This window comes from Phaseolus vulgaris, chromosome 8 (genome assembly GCF_051622355.1).
Source record: "Phaseolus vulgaris cultivar YP4 chromosome 8, ASM5162235v1, whole genome shotgun sequence".
NCBI lineage: Eukaryota > Viridiplantae > Streptophyta > Magnoliopsida > Fabales > Fabaceae > Phaseolus > Phaseolus vulgaris.
Genome location: NC_143505.1, coordinates 5,834,758 through 5,858,597, shown reverse-complemented (window position 1 = coordinate 5,858,597; position 23,840 = coordinate 5,834,758). Strand labels below are relative to the sequence as shown.

The 23,840-nt window shown below is 32.1% G+C and overlaps 4 protein-coding genes and 1 non-coding gene across 11 annotated transcripts; 4 read left to right on the top strand and 1 right to left on the bottom strand.

The window, feature by feature from the left end:
• The first annotated feature begins 4,016 nt into the window (after positions 1–4,016).
• Positions 4,017–5,525, top strand: LOC137825019 (gibberellin 20-oxidase-like protein). Its single transcript, XM_068630691.2, has 2 exons — positions 4,017–4,408; positions 4,655–5,525. Exons 1-2 carry the CDS (start codon positions 4,053–4,055, stop codon positions 5,253–5,255), a joined length of 957 nt encoding a protein of 318 aa, XP_068486792.1. The 5' UTR covers positions 4,017–4,052; the 3' UTR covers positions 5,256–5,525.
• Positions 5,526–8,385: 2,860 nt separating this feature from the next.
• On the top strand, positions 8,386–11,869 carry LOC137823490 (rop guanine nucleotide exchange factor 3). 4 transcript variants are annotated; one of them, XM_090293712.1, is made up of 9 exons: positions 8,386–8,501; positions 8,846–9,158; positions 9,260–9,379; positions 9,591–9,745; positions 9,835–9,909; positions 10,010–10,300; positions 10,636–10,791; positions 10,999–11,343; positions 11,573–11,869. In XM_090293712.1, exons 2-9 carry the CDS (start codon positions 8,882–8,884, stop codon positions 11,693–11,695), a joined length of 1,542 nt encoding a protein of 513 aa, XP_090149838.1. In that variant the 5' UTR covers positions 8,386–8,501; positions 8,846–8,881; the 3' UTR covers positions 11,696–11,869. The 4 variants fall into 4 exon arrangements, with proteins under 4 accessions (XP_090149838.1, XP_068484759.1, XP_068484758.1 ...); XM_068628657.1 differs by lacking the exon at positions 8,386–8,501 and adding an exon at positions 8,545–8,761; XM_068628658.1 differs by lacking the exons at positions 8,386–8,501; positions 10,636–10,791 and adding an exon at positions 8,511–8,761.
• Positions 11,870–12,497: 628 nt separating this feature from the next.
• Positions 12,498–12,600, top strand: LOC137827336 (U6 spliceosomal RNA). The gene has a single exon (XR_011083727.1). It is a non-coding gene; the product is annotated as a U6 spliceosomal RNA (small nuclear RNA).
• A 212-nt stretch (positions 12,601–12,812) lies between these two features.
• Positions 12,813–15,923, top strand: LOC137823491 (uncharacterized). Of its 2 annotated transcripts, none has more exons than XM_068628660.2 (4): positions 12,813–12,947; positions 14,932–15,019; positions 15,305–15,384; positions 15,475–15,923. In XM_068628660.2, exons 2-4 carry the CDS (start codon positions 14,948–14,950, stop codon positions 15,734–15,736), a joined length of 414 nt encoding a protein of 137 aa, XP_068484761.1. In that variant the 5' UTR covers positions 12,813–12,947; positions 14,932–14,947; the 3' UTR covers positions 15,737–15,923. The 2 variants fall into 2 exon arrangements, with proteins under 2 accessions (XP_068484761.1, XP_068484760.1); XM_068628659.2 differs by having other exon boundaries at positions 12,859–13,151.
• A 670-nt stretch (positions 15,924–16,593) lies between these two features.
• LOC137823489 (uncharacterized) lies at positions 16,594–23,400 on the bottom strand. 3 transcript variants are annotated; one of them, XM_068628653.1, is made up of 7 exons: positions 22,117–23,400; positions 21,404–21,679; positions 21,017–21,084; positions 19,204–20,836; positions 18,956–19,086; positions 18,615–18,795; positions 16,594–17,768 (listed from the first exon to the last, which is right to left on the bottom strand). In XM_068628653.1, exons 2-7 carry the CDS (start codon positions 21,552–21,554, stop codon positions 17,152–17,154), a joined length of 2,781 nt encoding a protein of 926 aa, XP_068484754.1. In that variant the 5' UTR covers positions 21,555–21,679; positions 22,117–23,400; the 3' UTR covers positions 16,594–17,151. The 3 variants fall into 3 exon arrangements, with proteins under 3 accessions (XP_068484754.1, XP_068484755.1, XP_068484756.1); XM_068628654.1 differs by having other exon boundaries at positions 22,194–23,328; XM_068628655.1 differs by having other exon boundaries at positions 21,922–22,125.
• Positions 23,401–23,840: the final 440 nt, after the last annotated feature.

Sequence of the window (23,840 nt, the reverse complement as noted above, 5' to 3'; positions counted from 1 at the left end):
AGTGAACTCAACAACACGACGATAGGAACGAAGGGAGACAACAACAAACCAATTGTAGTAGTGTGGAGCAACAGAGCTCGTGAACTACTATGTTCAATGCAGTGGTAACGGAGGTCAAAAACACAACATCATCAGAGCAATGGAGAGAAAACAGAGTGTTCTTAAAGAGAAAACTCAAATGAGAGAACACCAGAGGAGAAGAAAATCGGCCTACAATGAAGAAGAAGAAGAAGAAGAGTTAAACGCTTAAAATAAAAGAGTTACGACGATCACAGTTGAATATTAATAATCGTTGTATCTGGGCTACGATGATAGTTCTTTAGTAAATCATCGTCGTAGGGTTACCTACGATGATTACTAATACTCAAATGTCATTGAAATACAAAAATGATGATATTTTCCCCAATCATCGTAACCCAGATACGATGGCTACTAATATTCAATAGTCATTGTACTTTGAATATGATGATAGTTTTCCCGATCGTCACAGTATAATTGCTCAAATCTTAAAACAATGGTATCAGTCAATGATCGACGATCGTTCTTGGAGGATCGTCATTGTATAATTACTCAAATTTTAAAAAAAAAATTCACCAGTCAATGATCCACGATGGTTGTTGGAGGATTGTCGTCGTAAAAAAAATTATGAAATAGAAATTAATTTTAGAGACCAAAATAACTAGTTACTATACTAACTAAATTAGAGACCATTTTAGAAACTAAAAAAATTATTGGTATCTAAAGTATAATAAAATTTTATAAAATAGTTTCTAAATTGATATCTAACCATTAGCTACTAAGATTTTATCTATTAATTACTTGTATTCTAAATTAGTCTCTATTAGTCTTTTAGAGACTAATTTAAAATTTAAAATATTAGTAGTTAAAACCTTGGTAGCTAATTTAGATACCAATTTAGAAACTATTTTATAATTTTTTATTAATAATAAAAATCATTTTAGATATCAATAATTTTTTAGTCTCTAAAGTAGTATATAATTTAGTAATATAGGAACTAATTATTTTTTGTTTCTAAATTTAATTGCTATTTAATGATTTTCTTGTGGTGTTAATGAATTATTTTACGATAGTGGTATGGTAGGGACTAAATTAAAAGTTGGCATAGACTAATTTAGATATTTGAAATAAAAAATATGAAATACAAATATAATATCCTACTATTAAAATATATCATTAAATAAAATGTTTCATCATTAATATATATATATATATATATATATATATATATATATAACTTATAGTTTTCCAGGACATAAAACACCAAACTGGGTTGAAAGAATAAAATATAACCCTAAATTCTTTCGTAAAACATATCTAACTTGAAAACTCAAACTTATAAAATAAACATTAGTGACTATGCTAAATCTCTTAGAATATTCTAAATAAAAGAAAATCAAATCAAATCAAATATAAAAAAATCAAATGTCATGAACACTATATTTTTCAATTTCATTCATTACTTTGAATTATTAATCTGAATCCACCATGGATCTATAAATTAGGATCGAACACGTTTTTTTTTTCTGATTAATCCTTCCAGGGATAGCAAGAGTTTAAATGGTCATATAGAAACAAACATGGTCCATCTTCTTTTATAGTCCAATCACATGTCAAACATCTAAGCTCATCCCTACTTGCTTCATATATAGCAAACTTATGAATAACATCATTCCATTGAAAGGCACAATGGAACAATGTTGAAGAAAAAAAGTTAACTGTAAAACTCCACACAAAAGAAGAATTGGGTGAAAGAATTTGCACTCCAAGATCATCATCTGCAGATTTGCAATGAAGGGCTAGGTCCACTCCTCCTTCTAAAGAATTTGTCACACTTACATGACTTTTATGAGTTCTTATTTCAAAACCATTGCTGGTTGATAGCAACCTTAGCCACAGAAGTAAGAAAACATGTCTTACAAATAGAGACATTGCACCTTTTCTGTTGATACTTTCTTGCATCTTTGTTATATAAATGCAGCTGAGAGGTTTTAGGTCAGAAGATAGTTGTAAACATAATATTGGCCAAGAATAATAAACTGCAGTTAATTTGCTAAAACTGTTTTCTTGAAATTTAAACCGACAATTTATTTATTATGATTTTATTCCTATTGATTACTCTTTTCCATGGCTGCATAATTTTCAGTTGTCAACTGATCAGCTTTAACTCTCTTTTTTATTACTCTTATAAAGCTTTTCTATGCTTTTTATCCCTATAAAATAATTGTTATTAATCTTTATAAAATGTGTGAATTTTTTTCTAAAATAATTTTTTTTTTTATTTTATTTTCATACATCCAAAAATTTAAATAAATTTTTTTAGTTATCGAACTTAAGATAAATAAATTTAACTTACATATCTTAAAAGTTATTTTAAAACGTCTCATGCTGAAGTTATATCACCACATTATTAATGCTTCGGTGATCTTTTGTTGATAAACAATTAATTAGTTTCATTTAATACCAAGATAAAAAAAAATAGTAATTTCCTCTTTATATATATCACTATAAAAAATCATTAAATAAAAATTAATTATGAAAGAAAATATTGGAAATGACTCTTTTTGAACTTAGAAAAATAATCTCATTTAAGTGTTATATAATTTTTCGTGCTAGCCTTGTTTTGGTATAAAATAAACTAAGTCATTATTGGTATTTTAAGTTGAATGATAGTTTTACTTAGAGATTTCACCTAGTAAGTTTCATTAGTTTTTGGATTAATGCTCCGTTGTAAGATTTTTAATAGGAATGTTTTTTTTTAATTTTGAAATGGTAAGTTAAAATATTTGCGTTTTGAAAGTTGGGAAATGAAATTGATGGTTTAATTCTTTAAACTTAGTATCAAAATATTTTAGTCTTACTTATTTTTAAATATAGTCTTTTGTAATTATATCACAAATAAAATATTAGTGCATGTTACGAATCATCTGACCATTTAGTTTTTGAAAGTTTGTTTCTTTAAATTATATTGAATTTTATTGGGATTTTATATAGAAACTTTTTTGAAACTATTTAGTATACCATTTTATATCAAGATTGAAGTATCTCTTAAATATTTTTATTTATTAATTTTTTATTTATTGATAAAAAAAATATCAAAGAAAAGTCGTGGAACAAAGTTGCAACAAAACACTTTTGAATGATTTCATAATTTGCATATTTCAAAATTATTATTTTAAATTGAATAATTAAAAGATAGTACTATACCAATCTTTTTTTTTAACTGTATAATCTTGAGTTTATGGATTTTTTAACTACATATTGTGTGAACTAGAAGATTACATCTACTTATAATGTAAAAAATAAAGTAAATTGAAATTATGATGAACACATCTCTAATATTATTCGAATGCTTTGAAATAAAACCCCTCAAATAACTTCAACATCTATGATATCTTCATCATCTCTCACAAGAATCCTTTTCGGCTTTTACAGCTTATATAACAAAAGCCATCAAAGGAGTACACGAGTGATTCATTTAAGACATAATGGAGTTTCATTGAGGTTTGCAAAATACAAATGGAAAAATGCATATTTTAAGAAAATGGGTAGGACCCTCCTTGAGTCAATCATTGTTCAATTTATAGGTCAACCCTATTATGCCCCTCAAAGTGATTTTGTGAGTGTATCATTTGCAACAGATAAAAGTTGAAGTGGAAGGTATCATGAATGGCCTTTTCAAAATGGTAGCACCTAATTGTGATTAAGGTCATAGACCCTCATCATTGTCCATAATCAATCAGTCCACACTTTCAAAACCAATTTCCAGTCATATCATACAATTGTAGGCACCAACCGCAGTTTTTATGTTTTGGTGACACTTCCATTAATTCACAAAAAAACAACATATACTTGTCCTTTCAACATTATCTTCTCATTCCATTCTTCCACTCTAATGATTAGTTTCACAGAAAAATAAACAATAGAATGAAATAGTGTTCTATGTTGTTACCTACTTTCTATATATATTGAGTAACCAAAATTTAGATGGCAATATGCTATTCTATGCCTCTACTCATACACCAGCCATTATTATGTCTAACCCTAAATCTCATGATAGCATTCCCATTTTAGATCTTTCTCAGTCACTGCAGCCATCTTCTCTATTCTCTCTCTATAAAGCAAGCAAAGATTGGGGTTTTTTCTACATAATCAACCATGGAATCTCCAAAGAACTTTGCAGCCATATACAATCACTGTCCAAACACCTCTTCAGCCTTCCTTCTGATACTAAACTTAGACTTGGTCCCTTCTCATCTTTGAAATCTTACACCCCTCATTTCATTGCCTCTCCATTCTTTGAGAGCCTCCGAGTTAATGGACCCAACTTTTATGTTTCTGCCAATAGTTCTGCTGAAATTCTCTTTGACAAAAAGGACTGCAAATTCAGGTAATCAATGTGTGTGTGCATTGTTTCACATTAAGCTTTCACTTTAAACTATTTTGGTGTCTCTTTCTTTGCCTCCTTAATTTTATTTACATCACAATTACATAATTTTTTCATAAACACTTAATAAATCTGAATATTTCTCATAACAACTTAAATATTTGTAAACTTTGACAGAAATTGAATGAAAGAGATTCTATAAAATGGAAGACATATTTTATTTCTTCTTTTTGTGTGTGTTTTAAGCAGTGTGATGATGAAAGAATATTGTACTAAGATGGAAGATTTGTCAAAGAGAATTATGAAGATTGTGTTGATGAGCATAGGGGAAGGCATTGAGAAGAAGTTTTATGATTGTGAGTTCAAGAAGTGCCAGGGTTATTTGAGAATAAACAATTACTCAGTTCCAGATTTTATGGAAGAGGAAGTTGAGGGGCTTGGAATGCACACTGATATGAGTTGTATTACCATCTTATATCAAGATGAGATAGGAGGGCTTCAAGTGAGATCAAATGAGGGAGAGTGGATAGGTATAAGCCCATCTGAGGGAACCCTAGTGGTGAACATAGGGGATATGTTGCAGGCATGGAGCAATGACAAACTAAGGTCTTCAGAACACAGAGTTCTTCTGAAGAACCATTTCAACAGGTTTTCTCTTGCATTCTTTTGGTGCTTTGAAAATGACAAGGTGATTTTGGCACCAGATGAAGTTGTTGGAGAAGGAAACAAGAGAAAGTACAAACCCTTTGTGTGCTTGGATTATTTGAAATTTAGAGAGAACAATGAAAAGGGAAGATTTGATAAGGTGGGTTTCACAGTCAGAGACTTTGCTGGGATCAAGGTTCAATAGTAATGTTGCAAAAGTTATGCTGATATGTATACTAATTAAGATAGTTTAGTTATATAGAAAATTGATATATGCTATTATTCTGTGTTGTTGAATAGTGTAAATCCACCATGTTTACACTAATTACTTACTGATTAATGTTAGATAATGGGTATGACCATGGAACCATATATCTAAGGCCATCTATATGACAAATTTATAGTGGTTCTTCATCATCAGTGTTAATCAAGCAGATAATAATAATTGCTTGTTACATTTGACTGTGCTAGTCTACAATATTAGTTTATTCATATGTTTGAGTTTTGGATTTTCCAGTGTTCTCCTTGTGAAATCAGAAGAAATTATGCAGTCTGAGGTTAATAGGAGGTAGTTGTTTAAAACTATTTTTTCAATATTTTTATACAAATATTTTAATGTCAAAGTAAAATATAAATAAAATCACATTATTTTTATACAAGTAATATTTATAAATCACTAACAAAATATTAAAAAATTATGTTTATGTTATATCCTCCTATATTTTCTCATACTCATATTTTTTATTTACATTTATTTTATTTATTTATTTCTTTATCCACATTCATCTCTTTCAAAAGATTCTCATCTCCTTATCAATGTTTATTTCCTTCATCCACATTATTCTTCTTTACTCATACTCATCATCTTCATTCATACTCATCATTATTCACCGTAATCTTTTATTATGTTTTATTTTGTTGAGAATACGAGCAATGTATAAGAAATTTGTTAAAAGTACTCTCATTAAAGTCTGTCACACCAACGCTCATTAAACTACTATTAAAAATGGATTTTATTTAACGTTAACTTAACTAATACTAAATTAAATAAATTTAAAAATAAAAACATATTAACATTTAACATGAGTTTGATCACGCCCTACAAGAAAATCATGAAATAGAAATCAATTTTAGAAATAAAAAATAATTAGTTGTTATAATGACTAAATTAGAGATCATTTTAGGGACTAAATAATTTTTTGGTTTCTAAATTAGTTTCTATTATTGTTAAATGATTTTTAAATTGGTATCTAATTACCAAGGTTTTTGCTACCAAATTTAGAATCTAAATATTTGTTAGTTAAAACCATAATAATAGAAATCAATTTTATTTTTTTTAATTTCTAAAATGTTCTCTGATCTAGTTACTATTGCAACTAATATTTTGGTCTCTAAAAATTGGTTTCTAATTCATGATTTTCTTGTAGTGACATTAAACTACCTTAATGGAATTTTAATTTAAAAATTAATTACAAGTCCACGTTACATATAATTCACCTTCAATAACTAATACTAGTGATTAGCATTAATGGTTTAGATTTTATACATTTACAATACAAATTTGACACTATTTACTAATTAGTGTAATTTTCACTGTTATCATCAAAACTTTTATTAATACTAAACATTAATTTGTTGTTTAGTGAAATATACGTGCTTCGTTTTATTCATTATTGGATAATCTTCAAACTTGCATCTTCTTAGTTTTTGTATATTTCCAAAGCATGGAGACGGCAAGAAAATGATTAAATCAAAAATCATTTTTAAAATAAAAAATAATTAGTTAATATAATTTTATAAACATATATAACACATAAATGAATCCTTGAAATGCATATATTTAAAGAGTATGCATAAAATGATAGTCTAACAGATAGTGAGAAATGGGATGCACGTTTTGGTGCCTTCAACAAAACTATTTTCCATTTTCTCCATAAACTATAGCTCAGGATCAAACAATTAGTTACAATTATTTCTAATAAAGATTCATTTAGACCAAATTAGGGTTTCTTTTCTTCATCAATTTTAATTTTATTCATACCCTTTAGTTCTACTAAATTTCCATCAAGAAAAGCAAAATTGGCAACAATATTAAATACAGACAGCTAGAAACATATTGTATTTTTCAGGATAATAAAAAGTAAACACTATGCAGGAAATAATTGAATGTGTAAATGCTGTAACTTGTTTTTGGTTCTTGTCCTTCACATTCAACTACATTTTAATTAATAATTCATCAACTTTTTTTCGGAATCTTAAATAGATTTTCAAACAATTGTATTTTTATTATAAAAGTGCATACACATTTGGTTATAATTGGTTCATATGTTTGATAGAAACCTCATTAAAAAATTGTCAAATGTTTTTACTTTTTGAAATTAGTAAGCACCCATCATTTTGTTTCTAAAAATTTAATTTTAATTTATATAATTATGAAATGAAGATCAATTATTCAATCTTTGTTTATACTTTTAATAACTTATGACTATAATTTAGTGACAGTTATGTCAAGGAGTAAAATATTTACCGTTTAGTAGAAATTAAAATGTTTTTTATTAAATTGAATTAAGTAATTTAGTGTATTATTAAAAAATATATAATAGAGAAACTAATCAAATATCGTAGTAATTATTTAATAATTTTGAACTGAAGCAGGGGTTTTTGTACTTTGGCCTGCGCCTTCGCTATCCAAAGAACATTCCTTTCTTTAATATTTTCAAACTCAAAACAAAAGTATATGCAAACGACTTTCTGTTTTTTTAATATTTTTATATTTTGTATAATTTTATATTATTTCTTTCTTACTTCATCTAAGTTTTTTTAAATACAATTATACAAAAAAGCATATGCAGACGACTTTTCATTTTCTAATATTTTAGCATTTTGTATAATTTTATATTGTGCCTTCTTATTACTTTCTTTATTAAAATGGAATTATTAATTATATGCAAAGGGCTCTCCAATGTCAAATATTTTGACATTTTGTATAATCTTTTATTATTCCTTTCTTACTTTCAATATGAGTTTATTTAAATGTAGTTATAAAAAAAATACAAAATTATCAGAGTGTGTAACACTTTTTTAACTGTGCACAGACCCATGAAGCAAAATTATCTAGGCTTCATTTTCAACTAGTAAAAGCCTTGCATTTGTCCAATCTACCCGATAATTGGGCAATTTCTGCAACTTGGTCTGTCTTTTTTAGTTGGACAATTCAATGATTAATCTATTATTACAGTAGAGGAACACCAATAATTTTGCTTTTTGCATGGAAAGTGTTCATGGAAGAAGAAAAAGGTGCAAACGCTTAGGAGGGAACTTCAAAACCTAGTTTAACTAGTTATAGTTTAAACTTCAAATTCAAATCTAACACATTAAAAGCTTACACAGAAAACAATGCTGGGGACCCTTCCTTTATGGCCAACCGTTATCTTTGAAGTTTTGAATTTCAGTTAGTTTCAACCTCGGAAAGTTGTCCAACATTGCTTTTTTTTGTTCTTCACAGCCCTTTTGCTGCGTTCTTCAGTGAACACAAGAAGAGATTTTGCTTCTTCTTTTTTTCTATAGGACAAGACAAGAACATTCAAATTAATCTGCTTTTTCTTTTGATCACCCTTTTTTCCCCTTTTGTTTTCTATACTTTAGTTTGATTTCAATGGAAATTGTATCTCTTAAAGCTAAGTTGCATGCCATGCCTTTACATCCTATATAGTATGTCTCAGAGTGATGATGAAGTAATTGAAATTTAGAGGCCACAAGCTCAACTTGTGACTTGACCTTCGTGTTTATGCGCAGGTGTTGAAGAAGCTAATCACATATTGTTGAGCTAAAATGGATAAATTATCCAACTTAGATGAAAATCCTGAGATGGGTTATCACCCTTCACCTTCCAATACTCTTGCTTTTTCCCCAATGAGTCGAGATTCTTTTGCATATTGCCAAAATTGGACAAGCTCAGAGTCTGAGACTGTAGATGACAGTAGCTATGCCAGTGAACCTTCACCTTCTCGGTGGAGGGCTAAGCAAGATGTTCTTTCAAAGCTAGGAATGAAGCTGCGCAAGCATTCAATTGATGATGAACTTGGCGGCAGTGATCTCTTGGATTCAGGTAGGTTTGCATTTTTCATTGCTTATGTAACTAATAGTGATGTTTTAGGACACTTTGAATGAGTATAATAGAAGTGATTGACGTAATTTTGTCCACTTTAGCCGAGCTTGAACTGATGAAGGAAAGATTTGCAAAGCTTTTGCTGGGAGAGGACATGTCTGGTAGTGGAAAAGGTGTTTGTACTGCAGTTACAATCTCAAATGCCATTACCAATCTCTATGGTAAGTTTTTAACTTTATCAATAGTCAATAGCACAGCTATTTTAAAAGGTTGAGAAATGTAACACACTCTTTACTGTTGCCTATAAATTATTGGAACATATAATAGGGTGTTGAAAAGAATGTTTTATTGAGTTTGTAAGTTGCCAGCATTTCTCATGTTTGTTTGTGAAATTTATTAGCCTTGAATGTGTTTGATTTGGGCATTCTGCAGCAACTATATTCGGACAAAGTTTAAGGTTGGAACCACTAAAGCCTGAGAAGAAGGCTATGTGGAAAAGGGAAATGAAGGTTCTCTTATCAGTGTGTGACTACATACAAGAATTTGCTCCAACTGCACAATATTTAGAAGATGGCACAATTGTGGAGGTGAGTTTGCTAAATGATAACCATTAACTTCAATGGAACTTGTTTGGCATCTCTAAATGTATATAACGTCATTCGATGTTCTCTTTCAGATGATGAAAAGCAGGCCAAGGTCAGACATCTACATCAACCTCCCTGCACTGCAGAAGCTTGATACAATGCTCATAGTAAGACAAATCTCAATTGCTTTCTTGTATATAACATCTCAGTTTTCATCAAGATTTCTTGTTGTTGTGACTAACATGATAAACACAACATTGTTTGCAGGAAATATTAGATACTTTCCAGGACACTGAATTTTGGTATGCAGAGAACATACCAGGGAATTCGAGTCGATTACGTGGGGGATCATGTCGAAAAATTGTTCCAAGGAAAGATGAGAAATGGTGGTTGCCGGTTCCTTGTGTTCTTCCTGGTGGCCTCTCTGACATGTCAAAAAAGCATCTGATAGAGAAAAGGGATTGTGCTAATCAAATTCATAAAGCAGCCATGGCAATAAACAGCAATGTTCTTGCAGAAATAGATATCCCGGAAAATTATATAGATGATCTTCCCAAGGTTAGTCCACATTGGAAATCCTTACTGTTAAAGATGAGATTTTCTGTTTCTGAAAGTTGAGATCTCAGAATGAGTCTTTGTTATGAAAGAAAGTTTAGAAGAGAGATAAGATAAAAATAAAATTGATATTTGATTGAATGGGTAAAAGATAGTTACATTGAACCTGCATCAAGCCATTTATATTAATTAGCCAAGTAGAAACTAACTACCTTTTTTGACATGTCAGAGAGGCCACCAGGAAGAACACTAACCAAATACTAATTAATCTCCAACCAAGTAGTAAGTAATCTCTAAACAACTCCATCTCTAACAAGTCTGCATCTCTTTTTTTCCAGCTGAAATTCTATTGCCAAGTGATTGAGGATTCAATTAAATGTGACCCCATAAAGCAAATGTCTTGGAATTTATCATCAAATTTCATAAGCCTTTTATGGAAGCCAATAATAGCAGCCGAGTCTTGTAGAAAACGGGATGATATAGTTTCAATTAAGGTACCAATATCAATGAAATCCGATTAGATTTTATTAATCTCATGCCTTCAAATTAATCATTAAAATTGAATGACTGATTAAGTTAATGCAGGAGAAGAATAGTTTGCATGTTGCCATAAACAGTATATGCATTCACATCAGTTTTATCAAAATGACTATACTCTAATCTTTCTTCTTTTACTCTTTTTCAAACATGAATGTCTTCAGAGCGGAAGATCAAGTCTAGGGGACTCAATTTACCACTACATGTATAGTGCAGACAAATTCTCACCTGAACAACTTCTTGACTGTCTCAAAATAAGTTCTGATCGTGAAGCACTTGAGTTAGCAGACAGGGTTGAATCATCAATGTACACATGGAGACGCAAGGCTTGTCTGAGCCATTCAAAGTCATCATGGAGCAAAATAAAGGATCTCATTGAAGAGACAGAGAGTAAGGACAAAAACTACACCTTGGCTGAGAGAGCTGAGTCTTTATTGCTTTGCCTGAAGCAAAGATATCCTGAACTTTCACAAACTTCTTTAGACACATGCAAGATCCAATACAACCGGGTAAGTTAAGCAAACTATGAAGTTTTATCATTTCTGCAGCAATCAGAGATAACATAAGGCCAGGAGAGTATCATTGTTTCCTTGAAAACAATTTTCAAAATTTAATTGCCTTTGGATGAAATTGCCATTGAGTATATTGGAATTGTTAAAAAAAATGAGAAATATCATGCGGGTACTTAATATTTTAAATTTGGGATCATGAACTAAGAATGGTGATTCTGTTTTGCAGGATGTAGGGAAAGCAGTACTAGAGAGTTATTCAAGAGTTTTGGAAGGCCTAGCATTCAACATTGTTGCATGGATTGAAGATGTTCTTTACGTAGATAGATCAATGAGGAATCGAGAGGTTTAGAAACTAGAAAGATGTTTGTTGTTTTCCATCCAATAATCTTCTGTAAACTATATGTTTACGTAGGATGAAGAAAGACATTAGATGATTATATGAAAACAAATATATATATATATATATATGAACTTGTATATGTGTATCTGATTGTTAAATGCAACAGAGAGATGACATTTTTTACACCCTTTAAGCATTTTAGCTTGAGTGAATAATATTGACAAAAAAAGATGCTGATCAGTGCTCATCTTGAGAGAAAAAATCCACAGTCCTCATGAATAAAGAAGAAGGAAGATGCATTTTCTCTCTTTTAATATATTATTTTTTGTGGACACAAGAACTTATATCTATCAATCTTTATTACTTAGTAGCATCATCTATCTATAGGTAACCATATCATAACTCTGCACCCTACTTTTGATTAAATATATTTAATCAAGTGTTATAGATGTTATTTACCATCATGTCAAGTATTTCTCCAAGTGCTACATCACATCAGTGGTGTAGGGTGTGCAGTATTTAGAACAGAGTCATTATAGGCGACCAGGCTAAATGAGTTATACCTTCACAATCGATTCTTGAATAAAACAAAATGAGTTAAATATTCGGATCTTTCTTTGATTTTTTATTGAGAGATGATTCTTGTTTGCTTGGGCCTGTAAACTCAACATTACTTCAAGAGTGTTTAGTTTTTGTTTTGTTTAGTTTTCCTTTATGTGAAAGTAGGTTGTATAATTCCCATTCAAGTCCCACATCATCTAAACGCAACATAGTTTTCGAGTTTATAAACAACTGGCCAACCACTGACATTGTCCCTTCGGGGACATCCGATAAAATTGGAACGATACAGAGAAGATTAGCATGGCCCCTGCGCAAGGATGACACGCACAAATCGAGAAATGGTCCAAATTTTTTTTATTTTTTTTTCTTGACCTTTACACTACTATTCTTTATTTGAATTTTTTTTTATTTTTTTCTTAACCGCATTTTTTTTAATGAATTTACTTGAAAATTTATATTTAAATACCTCTAAATAATATACTGTTTTTTAAGTAGTTTCTTTTTTTATATTATACTTTTACACTACTATTCTTTATTTGATTATTTATATATAAAAAAAAAAGTTGTTGGAATTTTGACCCAACTATCCAAATACTGAGAAACACAGATCCGTTGGTGTGATAGGAGAAGAAAACATCAACTCCCAAAACGAACACAAAGTTGGAAGAGGGAACTACTGAACCACGGAATTGTTAGCCAGGTGCGTTCTGCATGATTCCTAAACCCTACAACAATTCCAGCATATTTAACCTTGGTTGTAGCTGTCAGGGTTTGGGGCATACGATTTGGGTTGTAGCTATTAGGGTTTGTGGTTGTGGGTGAGTCACGGCATGTGGGTTGTAGCTGTCGGGGTTTGGTGGTTTTGGGGTTTCGAACAGTGGCTGAGGCACAGGATGCGTAGAAGGTTCCAACACTTTGATTAAACATTCTGAATGGTTTTAATTTGCTATGTCTTCACTCTGCTTCTGTACTGGTTGGTTGAGCCATTCAAGCATTCACAAAAAATAAAATAAAAAAGACATTTTTTAAAATAAAATTGAAACAGAAAATTAATAAAGAAAAATCTTAAACTGACTCTCTCACTGCTAAAAACAGTATTTGATTTTGTAGACGATGGCAATTGGTTGTTCAGCTTCATCTAGAGTATAACTTGGATTTGATGATAAAATTTAGATTTTTAGATGATTCTAATGGTCGGTTGTTTCTTTAAATAAGTGTCCTTTGTGTATTTGTATTTTTAACTATAATTTATTATTGTTGGATATGGCTTCAACACTTGCAGTTAAGATTCTTGCATCTTGTAAATTGTCGGCCACAAGTTTGTAAGCATTAGCACTTGATAATATAGGTGTGATTTTCATTTTTAGATTTTTGTTGCACTTCATAATAGGCGGTGCTTGGTGAGGTTTGTAACGATGTTGTTCATATAGAGTGTGGACCATATTGCAAGAAAATTTTAATATTATTTGAGAAAAAGTGCCAACCAAAGGAAGAACAAGGAGGGGCTCATTTGAGCTGGAGGAGTTTGGGAAGACTAGGTCTATAGTCAGCCTAGCTGTGTGAGATCAGAGGAAGATGAGGGTGCAGCTTCACTAATGACATGTTCTCTGATTTTCTTAACAAAAGTAGTTTGTTCCCAACTAGATTTCATATTGGTTTCACACCATCAAGGGTGAAATCTCATAATCACCACACACTTAAATTTTATCAACATTGAATAGTAGTGAATGACCTCCACTATCGAAACCAGCTGAAGGTTTTCCCTAACCCAGACTCCCTTGAGGTTGAAGTGCCTCTCTACTCTGTTGCCCATCTGAAAGCATCCTCCTCACCAAACTATGGTTTATTGAGCTTTCTTCGCTGGTCTTCCCTTTGGTCTAGATATTCTTCATCTTCAACCTTATTTTAGGGTATTTCATTTACTGATCTGTCTGGAGAAGAACTTCTCCCATTTAATTCCATTCTCAGATATATGCATCAAGTTTTACGAGAGATCTTTGATCTTTCATTTTGGCTTCTTGCAGTTTGTGATGTAATTCTTTGAGTTCCTTTTCACACACTTCGGCCCTCTGTTCTTCTTTGTGCTCCTTTGTCCGTCCCTCAATTTCTCTCTACCATGTCTAATCTTGCCTCTATGCAAGTACAACACACTATAATCTTGAGATAGGTATTCTTAATATGTCATTTTACAACTTGTAGAATGTTTCTGCAGTGATATTTGTGTGAAGCTAAAGCACTAGAAGTATGTTTGGTTAGATTTTAGTACTAGTGAGTAAAGAAAACTTCATGATAGTAACTATTAAGTGGCTGTGTGAAATATTTCATCCAAACTAAAATTATGAAATAGCTTTTACTCTTTAAAAATTGTTTAAAATAAGTTTTTTTTTTCTCCGTGCATGAGTGAGTCTTGTGATACGGAGTTCAAGACTTCAAATCCTGAGAACCTCTGTACTGTTGCGTGCATGTACCCCCTATACTCCCCACATCCTACTAGGTGGGAGCAAGTTGCCCGCTAGTTATTGGAATACTAAAATTTATTGGCTGGTTGAATTAAGGAATATATATATGTCAGAATAGAAAGCATGTATATGTATGTAAGCAATTTTTTTTAAAATATCATGTTTTCAAATATTTAAAATATAGTAGTATGAGTGTATATTAATTCTTTCTTTTCAATTTATCAGGGCACAGGAACTTGCAATGAGTGTCACAGCAACATCCAAGAAAACTGGCGCTCCCCAAATTTTTAAGTTGGATAAGGCATTGAAATTGGTAAGCAATTTTTTACCCCTCTTGCCATATGTAATTTGTGGTTGTCAAATCGTTTTATGCAGTATTAATGTTCATTCATGCAGATGATTGCCTTACACTAACAGCAACATTTTATTAAACGTGTGTGTGACTAGTTGGTAAAGTAGCTTGCTTAAAGATTGGAACTTATTGTATACTAAAGTGATTTCCATCATACTGAACGAATTGCTCTTCTTGATTTATATCAAAATATAGTTAATTTACTACTTATACATGTACTTAAACGTCAACCATTCTGATTGGCAGGCCGAGTTATGGGTAAATAATATGAGCAAAGATGCAGATGATCATAGAACAAATGCGGATTTAGAGGGTAGACCTTCCGGGTCAGTAGCAAATCTATCCTTTGTGTTATGATGCATTTGTTTGTTTGTCATGATATATTGCTTATGTTATACTATCACACAACTTTATAGGCTTGGTCTAGGTGCAAGAGTTTCACGCCAATCAAAATTTGTACCTTCTGATGACCCTGTGGAAAAGAAGTTGTATGCCAAATTGAGTGCTGAAAAAAGAAAAGCAGCAAATATTGCTAAGGAGTCTGCCACAATTGCTAGAGATGATTTAGATGACGATGAAGAGAGCGAGGAGTTAGATAGCAGAACTAATGCGTTTGCTAAGAGGAAGCCAAAACTGCCTTTGCCCTCGTCTATATGGCCAAATAAGAAGCAGAAGTGACATTTACTGATCACTTCTTTTTTGCTCTAAGGCTGTAAAGTATCACATTTTGCATTTGCCTTTTGGAATTTTGGAATTTTGGCTTAATATATTTTTCTTGATTGACATTTTGACAGTTGAGAACATATATTTTATGTAATACTAATTTCAATGAAGAATCGGTGTCTTTTGTTGGGAACACAGATTAGTGTATACTCAATTTACATAATGTTTTTTACTTGGTGCATGAAATCTGTGTTTTTCATTGGTAGATCAGCTTGAGGAATCATTCCTTGGTGCAGATCCTTACGTATTGTAACCGCTATAGTGAATGGGAAAATATTAGCATAAATTGTTTGATACAAAACTAGTGACTCGACCCCAGAAAACAAAATCTGAAACTCACGTTAATGTGTTACTTTATACCAGTTATTCGACTTGGCTCATTATTGACACATTTGTTCACTAATAACTGAATGAAGGTTTTGCTACAAACACTTTTCTTTTTAAAGGATAATACTAAAACTCATGTTTAGTATTTATATATATATATATATATATATATATATAATGTTTATAAAATTATCCCAACTATTTGGCTTGAACTTGGCCATTCAGAAGAGAACCAACTTTCTAGCTTATATAATTGTAACATTCAATTTGCAACTAATAAACATTTTGGATCACGTACACCTGTAATATATGCCAAAAACTGCAGAAGCATCATTATTTATACCAAATACACTTTAATTAATTAATAAAAATATACTTGCCATGTGATATAAATTTAAGTTTTTGTCTAATCTATCTAAAGGGTGAATTGGGTTAATATTAATAAAATATTAATTCAGGAAAGAAAGCAAAAGCAAGAACAATAATAAATCAGACAGCTTCCTAATTTCTTTATTGTCACATGTCAGTTCCCTTCCAAACCACAAAAAACTGAGTGTACATTATTTTATAACTTCGTGAAATCAATAGGTTAACCAAAAAGCAAATATACAAACAAAATTATAACACACCATCTAATGGGATCAGAAATCAAACTTTACAAAATCTACAATCAAACCCCTTTTGTCTTCAATGGGTGAAGTGAGTCACACCCTGAGTAAGACTCTTACTTTGTTTGTCATAGTAAACAAACCTAGATTTTTCACTTTTGCAAGAAGCAATTGCCACTGGCTCCCCATTTACTTCTTGTTCCTTATTTGAGTATTCTCATTCACAATATATTATCCAATATGAAATTAGTCAGGTGGAACGAAAAGAAACAGTACCAAAGTTCCAAGTAAGCTTTAAAGAACTCTAAATCTCCAGTGTTCTTGTTAATCAATTTCCATCCCCTCTTTGCTTCCCTTCCACCTCACACATAGGAATTCCTTTAAACTTTGTATGATCAAAAGACAGTGAGTAGTCTTTTACAAGTGGAAGCTGCTCTAATTGTCCTTCAACTCAAATTGAACACTCACTGAACTTTCACTCACAAGGCTCAAAATTGTGTCTTCCATCAGTTCAGTCAGAATGGCCTCTCCCATTTCAAAACCAATTGTTTCAGCATCAAGTTCAAGGTCCATCCAAGTTCCCCTTCTTACCATGTCTTTCCTAACAATTTGCTCTAAAGTGCGTGGTGGGGGCAAGGGAAGGACATGCCAGCACACTCCTTCCCAGACCTTGAAAGTAACCCTTTTCATACTTGGAGCTGGCCTCATGCAAGGATTTACTAATGAAACACAAGGTGAGACACCAAAGTAATGCTGACAAACCTCCATCAGAACTTCATTGATAGAGTCGAATAGGAGCTTCTGGTCATGGAAGAGCAGGTTCGAGAAGAACTCTACCTGATCAAACAAGGAAGGATCTAGTATTTTGTCAGAAGTAAGGCATTTCACCAACAACTGATCTCTTGTCAACCCAGAGGCATGCAAGACAACTTTGATGTAGTCATATATCAATTCATTTTCTCCAAAACTATATTTTCCCGTGTCAAAATGTTCTGCAGGTGAAGAGTTTTGTTCTTCAAATTGAATTTGTAGAGGTTGTACTGGTAATTTAACTGAAAATAATTAAAATTAATATGACAAATAAAAAGGGTTAGTGGATCAATCCGAATCAGTTCCAACTTTGTGCATATGTAGGGAATAAAAGGGACAAGAATGTGAAACCATACAAATATTGGAGACTGACTATTTGTAGATCAACTGTCTTTTTTACTCATACAACATGTGAATAACTTTCATATTTTATGAATATTTTTAAGAAAATTAAAAAGGAGATAATATCAGTGAAAAAATTATTTTACTTTAAAACTGGAATAAAAACCTTTGAAGGATAAGGAAATATTGAGTTATTAACTTTTTTATCATAATATAAAATAAAATTTAAAAAAAATAGTATGATAAGAAGAAATTCATTTTTTTGTAATATTAAGAAGCTTTTTACCACTTTACCATATTTTAAATAAACAAAAAATGGCATAGATAATATAAGGATAAATTTAATTTCTTGTATTGATAAGAAAAAAAAATTAATAATAACATTTTATTATATAACAGCTGTGTGGAGATGAGAGCGAGAGAAAACATTTCTACTCTCAGTGATTGTGAGAGTAAGTGTTGTTCAAAGGAGATAAAAAAAATTATAGATAAATAAGGTAATTTAGAGTCAGAAAAGCTAGAGTTTCGCCCTCCAACTTGTGTACTCTAATTTATATAGAGAAAGAGTAGATTTCTGGAACCCAGGCAACCAGTATCCTGTTTCTATATCTACTTCTAGTTTAGAGTTTAGAAACAATAGAACAACTGCAACAAAAAGTTTCTTGGTCTTGTTTTTAAGATATGGTTTTAACTATTAAGAAGATAGTAAGAGATGCCCTTTGAGGTTGCAGTGCAGGAATGCTTACCAGGTTGACATCTGGACTGTCCAGAGTCATCATCTGAAAATGATGTATCAAGAACAGATACAGGACTCGGTCCCCCGCATATATCTGTCCCGCATTCTAGCCCTTCATTTTTCTTAGTGGTCGATGAGTGAGGAGATGATGGTAGAGATGATAGTTGATTCTCTTCTGTTATATCTTCATCCTGTAAAAGAACGAAATGATACTTTAGACTTTCAATAAATATAGGAGCTGTGGAAGAAATCTTTAGGAGCCATTATATAACTTTGACTACATTTCTAGCATCATAGTCTATTCATTCCTAAATTATTTAGGTAAGAGTATAATGTAGGAAGTGACATTACCTGATCCAAACATCCAGAACATCTTGCCCCATCAGGAATTTCTGTGATATCAATTTTTTGTTCCTTTCCTATGATGAAGCCATTTGCGTCTGATTCCAATTCATTTTTCTCTTCTGCAGATTCTACATTATCTGCATCAAAGTTAAGAAATAATAAGCCTAAAAAATGTATATAAGCATGCATACAAACTGAAATTTTATCATAGCATCTACAGTTTAGGTCATGTACTTTGAAGTTGAACACGGTACCTTCAGTGACTGTCTCATCTACAATAGGACACCAGACTTCAGATATATCAACAAGAACAACATCATGGGAGAAATTTGACACTGGCTTAATTTCTTGTACTTCATTATTAGAGATTTCATCACAAATGCTTGACTGCTTTTCTGAATTGTTAGTTTCCTGATCTGGAAGACCAATTGAGGTTTCTGGTTTTGGGGACGAATTATCCTCACTAACTTCCCTAGTTTTTCCTGAGGGAGAAAATCTTGCCTGTGCAGTCACAGAATGATGCTCCACATCCCTTCCAGGACTTTCTACAGGTGAAAAGTTGTACTCGGGAAGAGAAAGTAATCTTCCAAGGGTTTTGGGAATCTGCCTGCTTGAAATGTTTGTGTTTTCATCAGCATTTTCTAGCATCTCACACAGATGTTTCCTTGCCTCAACATATATGTTAGAAGCACTTCGCTTGGGAATACTACTTTCTTGTTCTACATTCAATTCAGAGTCTATCAATGTATGAGTCTTGTTTCTCTTCACTACATCAAACATAGGTCTTGCAATCTTTTCAATGAAGAAATGGTCTTTATTAGGAGATCTCATTCCAGCATTATCTTTGCATTTTCCTCTTGGCAACTTATTTTGACGTTCAACAGGGAGTTTTCGTGGGATTACTTCAGGGTTTCCATGCCTCTCCTTTCCCATGGCCTGTTTCAATTTCCTTTTTATCTCTGTAAGAGAAAAATGAGAACCAACTCTCACAGAAGGACCTTTGTAATAGGCAATATCTTGAGAATCTAGCGATGAGGCAAGGCTGTTTTCACTTTCAGAAATTTGCATGTCTGTTAGTGCAGGTTTCAGAATGACAATTCTATTTGAAAACTCAGCTTTCCCATTTTCATTTGTCAGATCTTTTGATTGAGACTTCCCCCTTTTCCTGAAAAAGTTACGATGCTTGCGGTTGGCACTCTCCTTAGTTTGTTTCAGATTAACAAGTTCTAGTTCAGAGCCGTTGGAGCCAGTAAGTGAACTGCATTCTTTGCCATCTCTCCCTTGAGCATTTTCCAACTCCTGAATGTATTTCAGCAAATGGGAATTTGGGTCTTGTAGAAGTCTAAGGAACAATTGCTTATCTGAACTTATAACCTGAAGTGCTTCCATGAGTTCACGTGAACTAAGGAATTGTCCATCTTCATGCATATCTTTCCCATTCAATCTCTTTTGATTCACAAATTCATGGATTGCATTAGCTAGGTTTTCAGACATAACATTCTTTTGATTTGACTGCGCATCAATTTTGCCATCATTGTCATGCATCATGGAACAAGCAGCTTCAACATGACAAAAATCATCCATTATTTTGTCCAAATCTACAGTATCTTTTGACTGTTCCCTTGAATGCTGCTTATGTGAAAACTCCGATTTCAAGGTTGCATCTGAATTCAAATCACGGCTTTTCTTGCGAGATTTCCTTTTTCTTTTGGAATCTGTCTTTTGGAGGTCGTCACGCCCTATTCTGGATTGTTTTGATTCCACTTTCGTGTTACCTTGATCCTTTATTTCATCCTGGTCAATGATCATTTCCTCTTCTATAAGTTTCTTCACACTAAGCTTTTCAGCATCAGTTGTCAGTGTTAGTCTCTTACTCTCTCCCCTGTCCTGAAACATATATGACATAGTAATACCACCAAAAGACATACTGTTAGCAAATGGCAGATAACCTAATGTTACTTTAGAATTTTGCAAATTTTAAAGTAATCAAACTTCAACTTTTTTGCTGAAAAAAAAAGAGAAAAGAATTCAAGATTTGCAAAAGTATATATGGATGGACAAACTTACAAAATTTCCTTCATAGTTTTCATCCAAATCGCTCAGCACTTCAAACTTGTTCTTGGTAAATGCAGTACCTGCAGAAAACAAAATGAAATTTAATTACTATTATGATTCTTTTCCACTAATCAGCACAGTTGAGCCACAAACTATTAAAAGATAAGTATACACAAAGAACATATTATGATGAAAGATTTGTTAACAAACATGGCTGTAGAAAAGATATATAAAATTGCACAGAAGGATATTCAATTTTTTACCTTCCAAGTTATTCAGCATAAGCACATTTTGTTATACATTTGGCATATAGAAACTCTCCCCGCAGATATATAAAACACAACAATGCAAAGAAATCAATTATGGAAGTAAAATTTTAGATGTTAAAAAATTTCTTACCAAAAACATGCTTGCTTCCATGCCTCTTATCTGCTATCAACTTCCGAGTAAATCGAGCATGCCGAAAATCGAATATACTAATAAAACCCCACATACATCCTGACTGGTCTTTCTCATAATTCACAGGGAATCTTTGGGACCTCTTTGCCATGATGATTGTCGCAGTTGACTCCCTTCTTTTGTCCTTTTCCTTTTCTCAGGATGCTAACAACGCAATATTGACCTTATCTTGCCTATGTTCATACAAAACTCTTCATGGTTATAATCTTCCGTGACCTGATTCATGGACAAAAAACATGGAGTCAACAATGTTATTCATAGTCATGGTTCGTGCACAACACCCTAACAAGTGAAAAAATAGTGTGCACTAAATATATGTAAGCTAAACTAATTCTTCATGCTATCAACTTTGTTCAAATCAACTCTTGCAAGAAAAATCTTAATCTACTCGCATGATAAAAGGACCAAGTTAAAAAGCAAATTCTCGGGTGTTATTCACCATGACTAAACTCACTCACAGATTCACCAAAAAAGAAAAAGAATCGGAGTCACACGATTGATCATCTGAATCATCAACTCCTCTTAGAGCACAGAAATCTGGGTTTTCAGTGGAAACAGAAGAATATGCAACTTGGTTGAATGCTTAGGAATTTCAGGCATGTAAAAAAAAACTTAAAAGATTATAGGAAAATAAGAATGATTAAACCAAGTACCTATTATTCAGGTTCTTTTAGACTCAACAAACTGTAGGAGCAAAAAGGCTAAGATGCAGCTTGGTGAGTTCACTTACAAAGAATATTGGAATTCCAATTTCACTCCCCCAAGTTTCCCAACTGAGTGAATCTCACAGAAGCAATATAAGATTTCTTTGGAGGGAAAGGTATCAATGCCTTCTTTCTTCATGCACGGACCATACTGAAGAACGGGTTCTACAGAAAAAGCTGAAAATTCCAATCCACTAAAAAAAAGGCAATGGAAACACCTAGCCACCCTTATTCAGCGAATCCTCCCTTTCTTCCAACAGAGGAAAAAGAAAGTTGAATGATTAAACGTAATGAAAAAGTTTGATAATCACATACAAAAGCTTCACACACACAAAAGCTTGGCCCCAGCACTGTCAAATCCAAATCCCACAATCACTGATTCAAGCAGAGCTCCATAATTGCTGCATAAGAGAATCATGAATGAAATCAACAGTGCATTTATCTTCATTCACCACTGAACAAACACAGTACAGACGAAGCATCCAAGCAACAGTTAACAACAAAAACACGTCACCACGGAGTAGTCCCCCCAAAACATCCACTATTCTGCAAACTCTTGCACAGCATTCTCACTGAAACTCCACCACAAAACAGAATCCAATCTCCATCACCAAAACTCTCCCTCAGCCCCAGTTAAAAGAAAGAATGAAAAAAAAAATGCCTTTGTAAGATACAATCCAATCTCACATAACAATGTTTGGGGATGAAACTGGTAGCAAGTTTTACCCAAAAGAAGAAAAAAAACAAGACTTTTCCTATTGGGTATCTTTTTGACAACCAAATAGATAAGAAAAATGCTAACTTGCACCGACCCACAATTGTTTAACGCGGAGATTTTATGCGGGCAGCCATTAAAGACTGAGAAAAAGTGGCAGAAAGAAGAGAGAGAGAGGGTTATTATGGGATTTTGGGAAAGTGAAAGAGAACTTTTACAACGTTGTTGTTGGTGGTGTTGCTGTCCTTGTTTGGCAGAAGAGGAAGAAGAATACGTGAGAGTTGGGACAGTATGGTAGAGGTGTGTGGGCCCATACTCAGAGCTTTTGTGTCTTTGTTGTAGATTTCTACGGAAGAAAATGTTAGTCTTTTTGGGTGTCACCATTTTTCTGGGTTTTTTTTTTCAATTTCAGCATCCATCAAAGTCATCATTGCAGATGATGATGCATTGCACACACATTTCACATCCATATTTGGCTTCATAACTCCTCTTCTGTTCACACTTTCTATTCTGGAAATAAAGATAATAGTAACACACTACAATCTTTAAGTCTTCAAATTATATCATTTTTATCAAAAAAAAAATTATGTATTGAAGGTAAACAGAAATTATATTAGTTTTTAATGAAAAACTCTCATGTTTAATAGTTATTTGATTTTAATAATAATTATTATGATTATGTCTAATACATTTTAATTTTATAATAACTATTTGAAAGGTCTTCATAGTGATGGTGAGTTTTATTTATTAGTATACTCAATACTTATTAAACTCTAGATTGTAATTAATCTCTTTGAGAAAGTCTAAAATTTCTTTTGTTGATTTTTACTAAAAATTATTTTATTTTCTGATGTAAAAAATACTGCCAGTATAAATTTGTTTTTCATTATTGTTTACTTATACATTAGTATAATATATAAAGTTGAATAATAAATATACTTTTCATTATAAACTATTG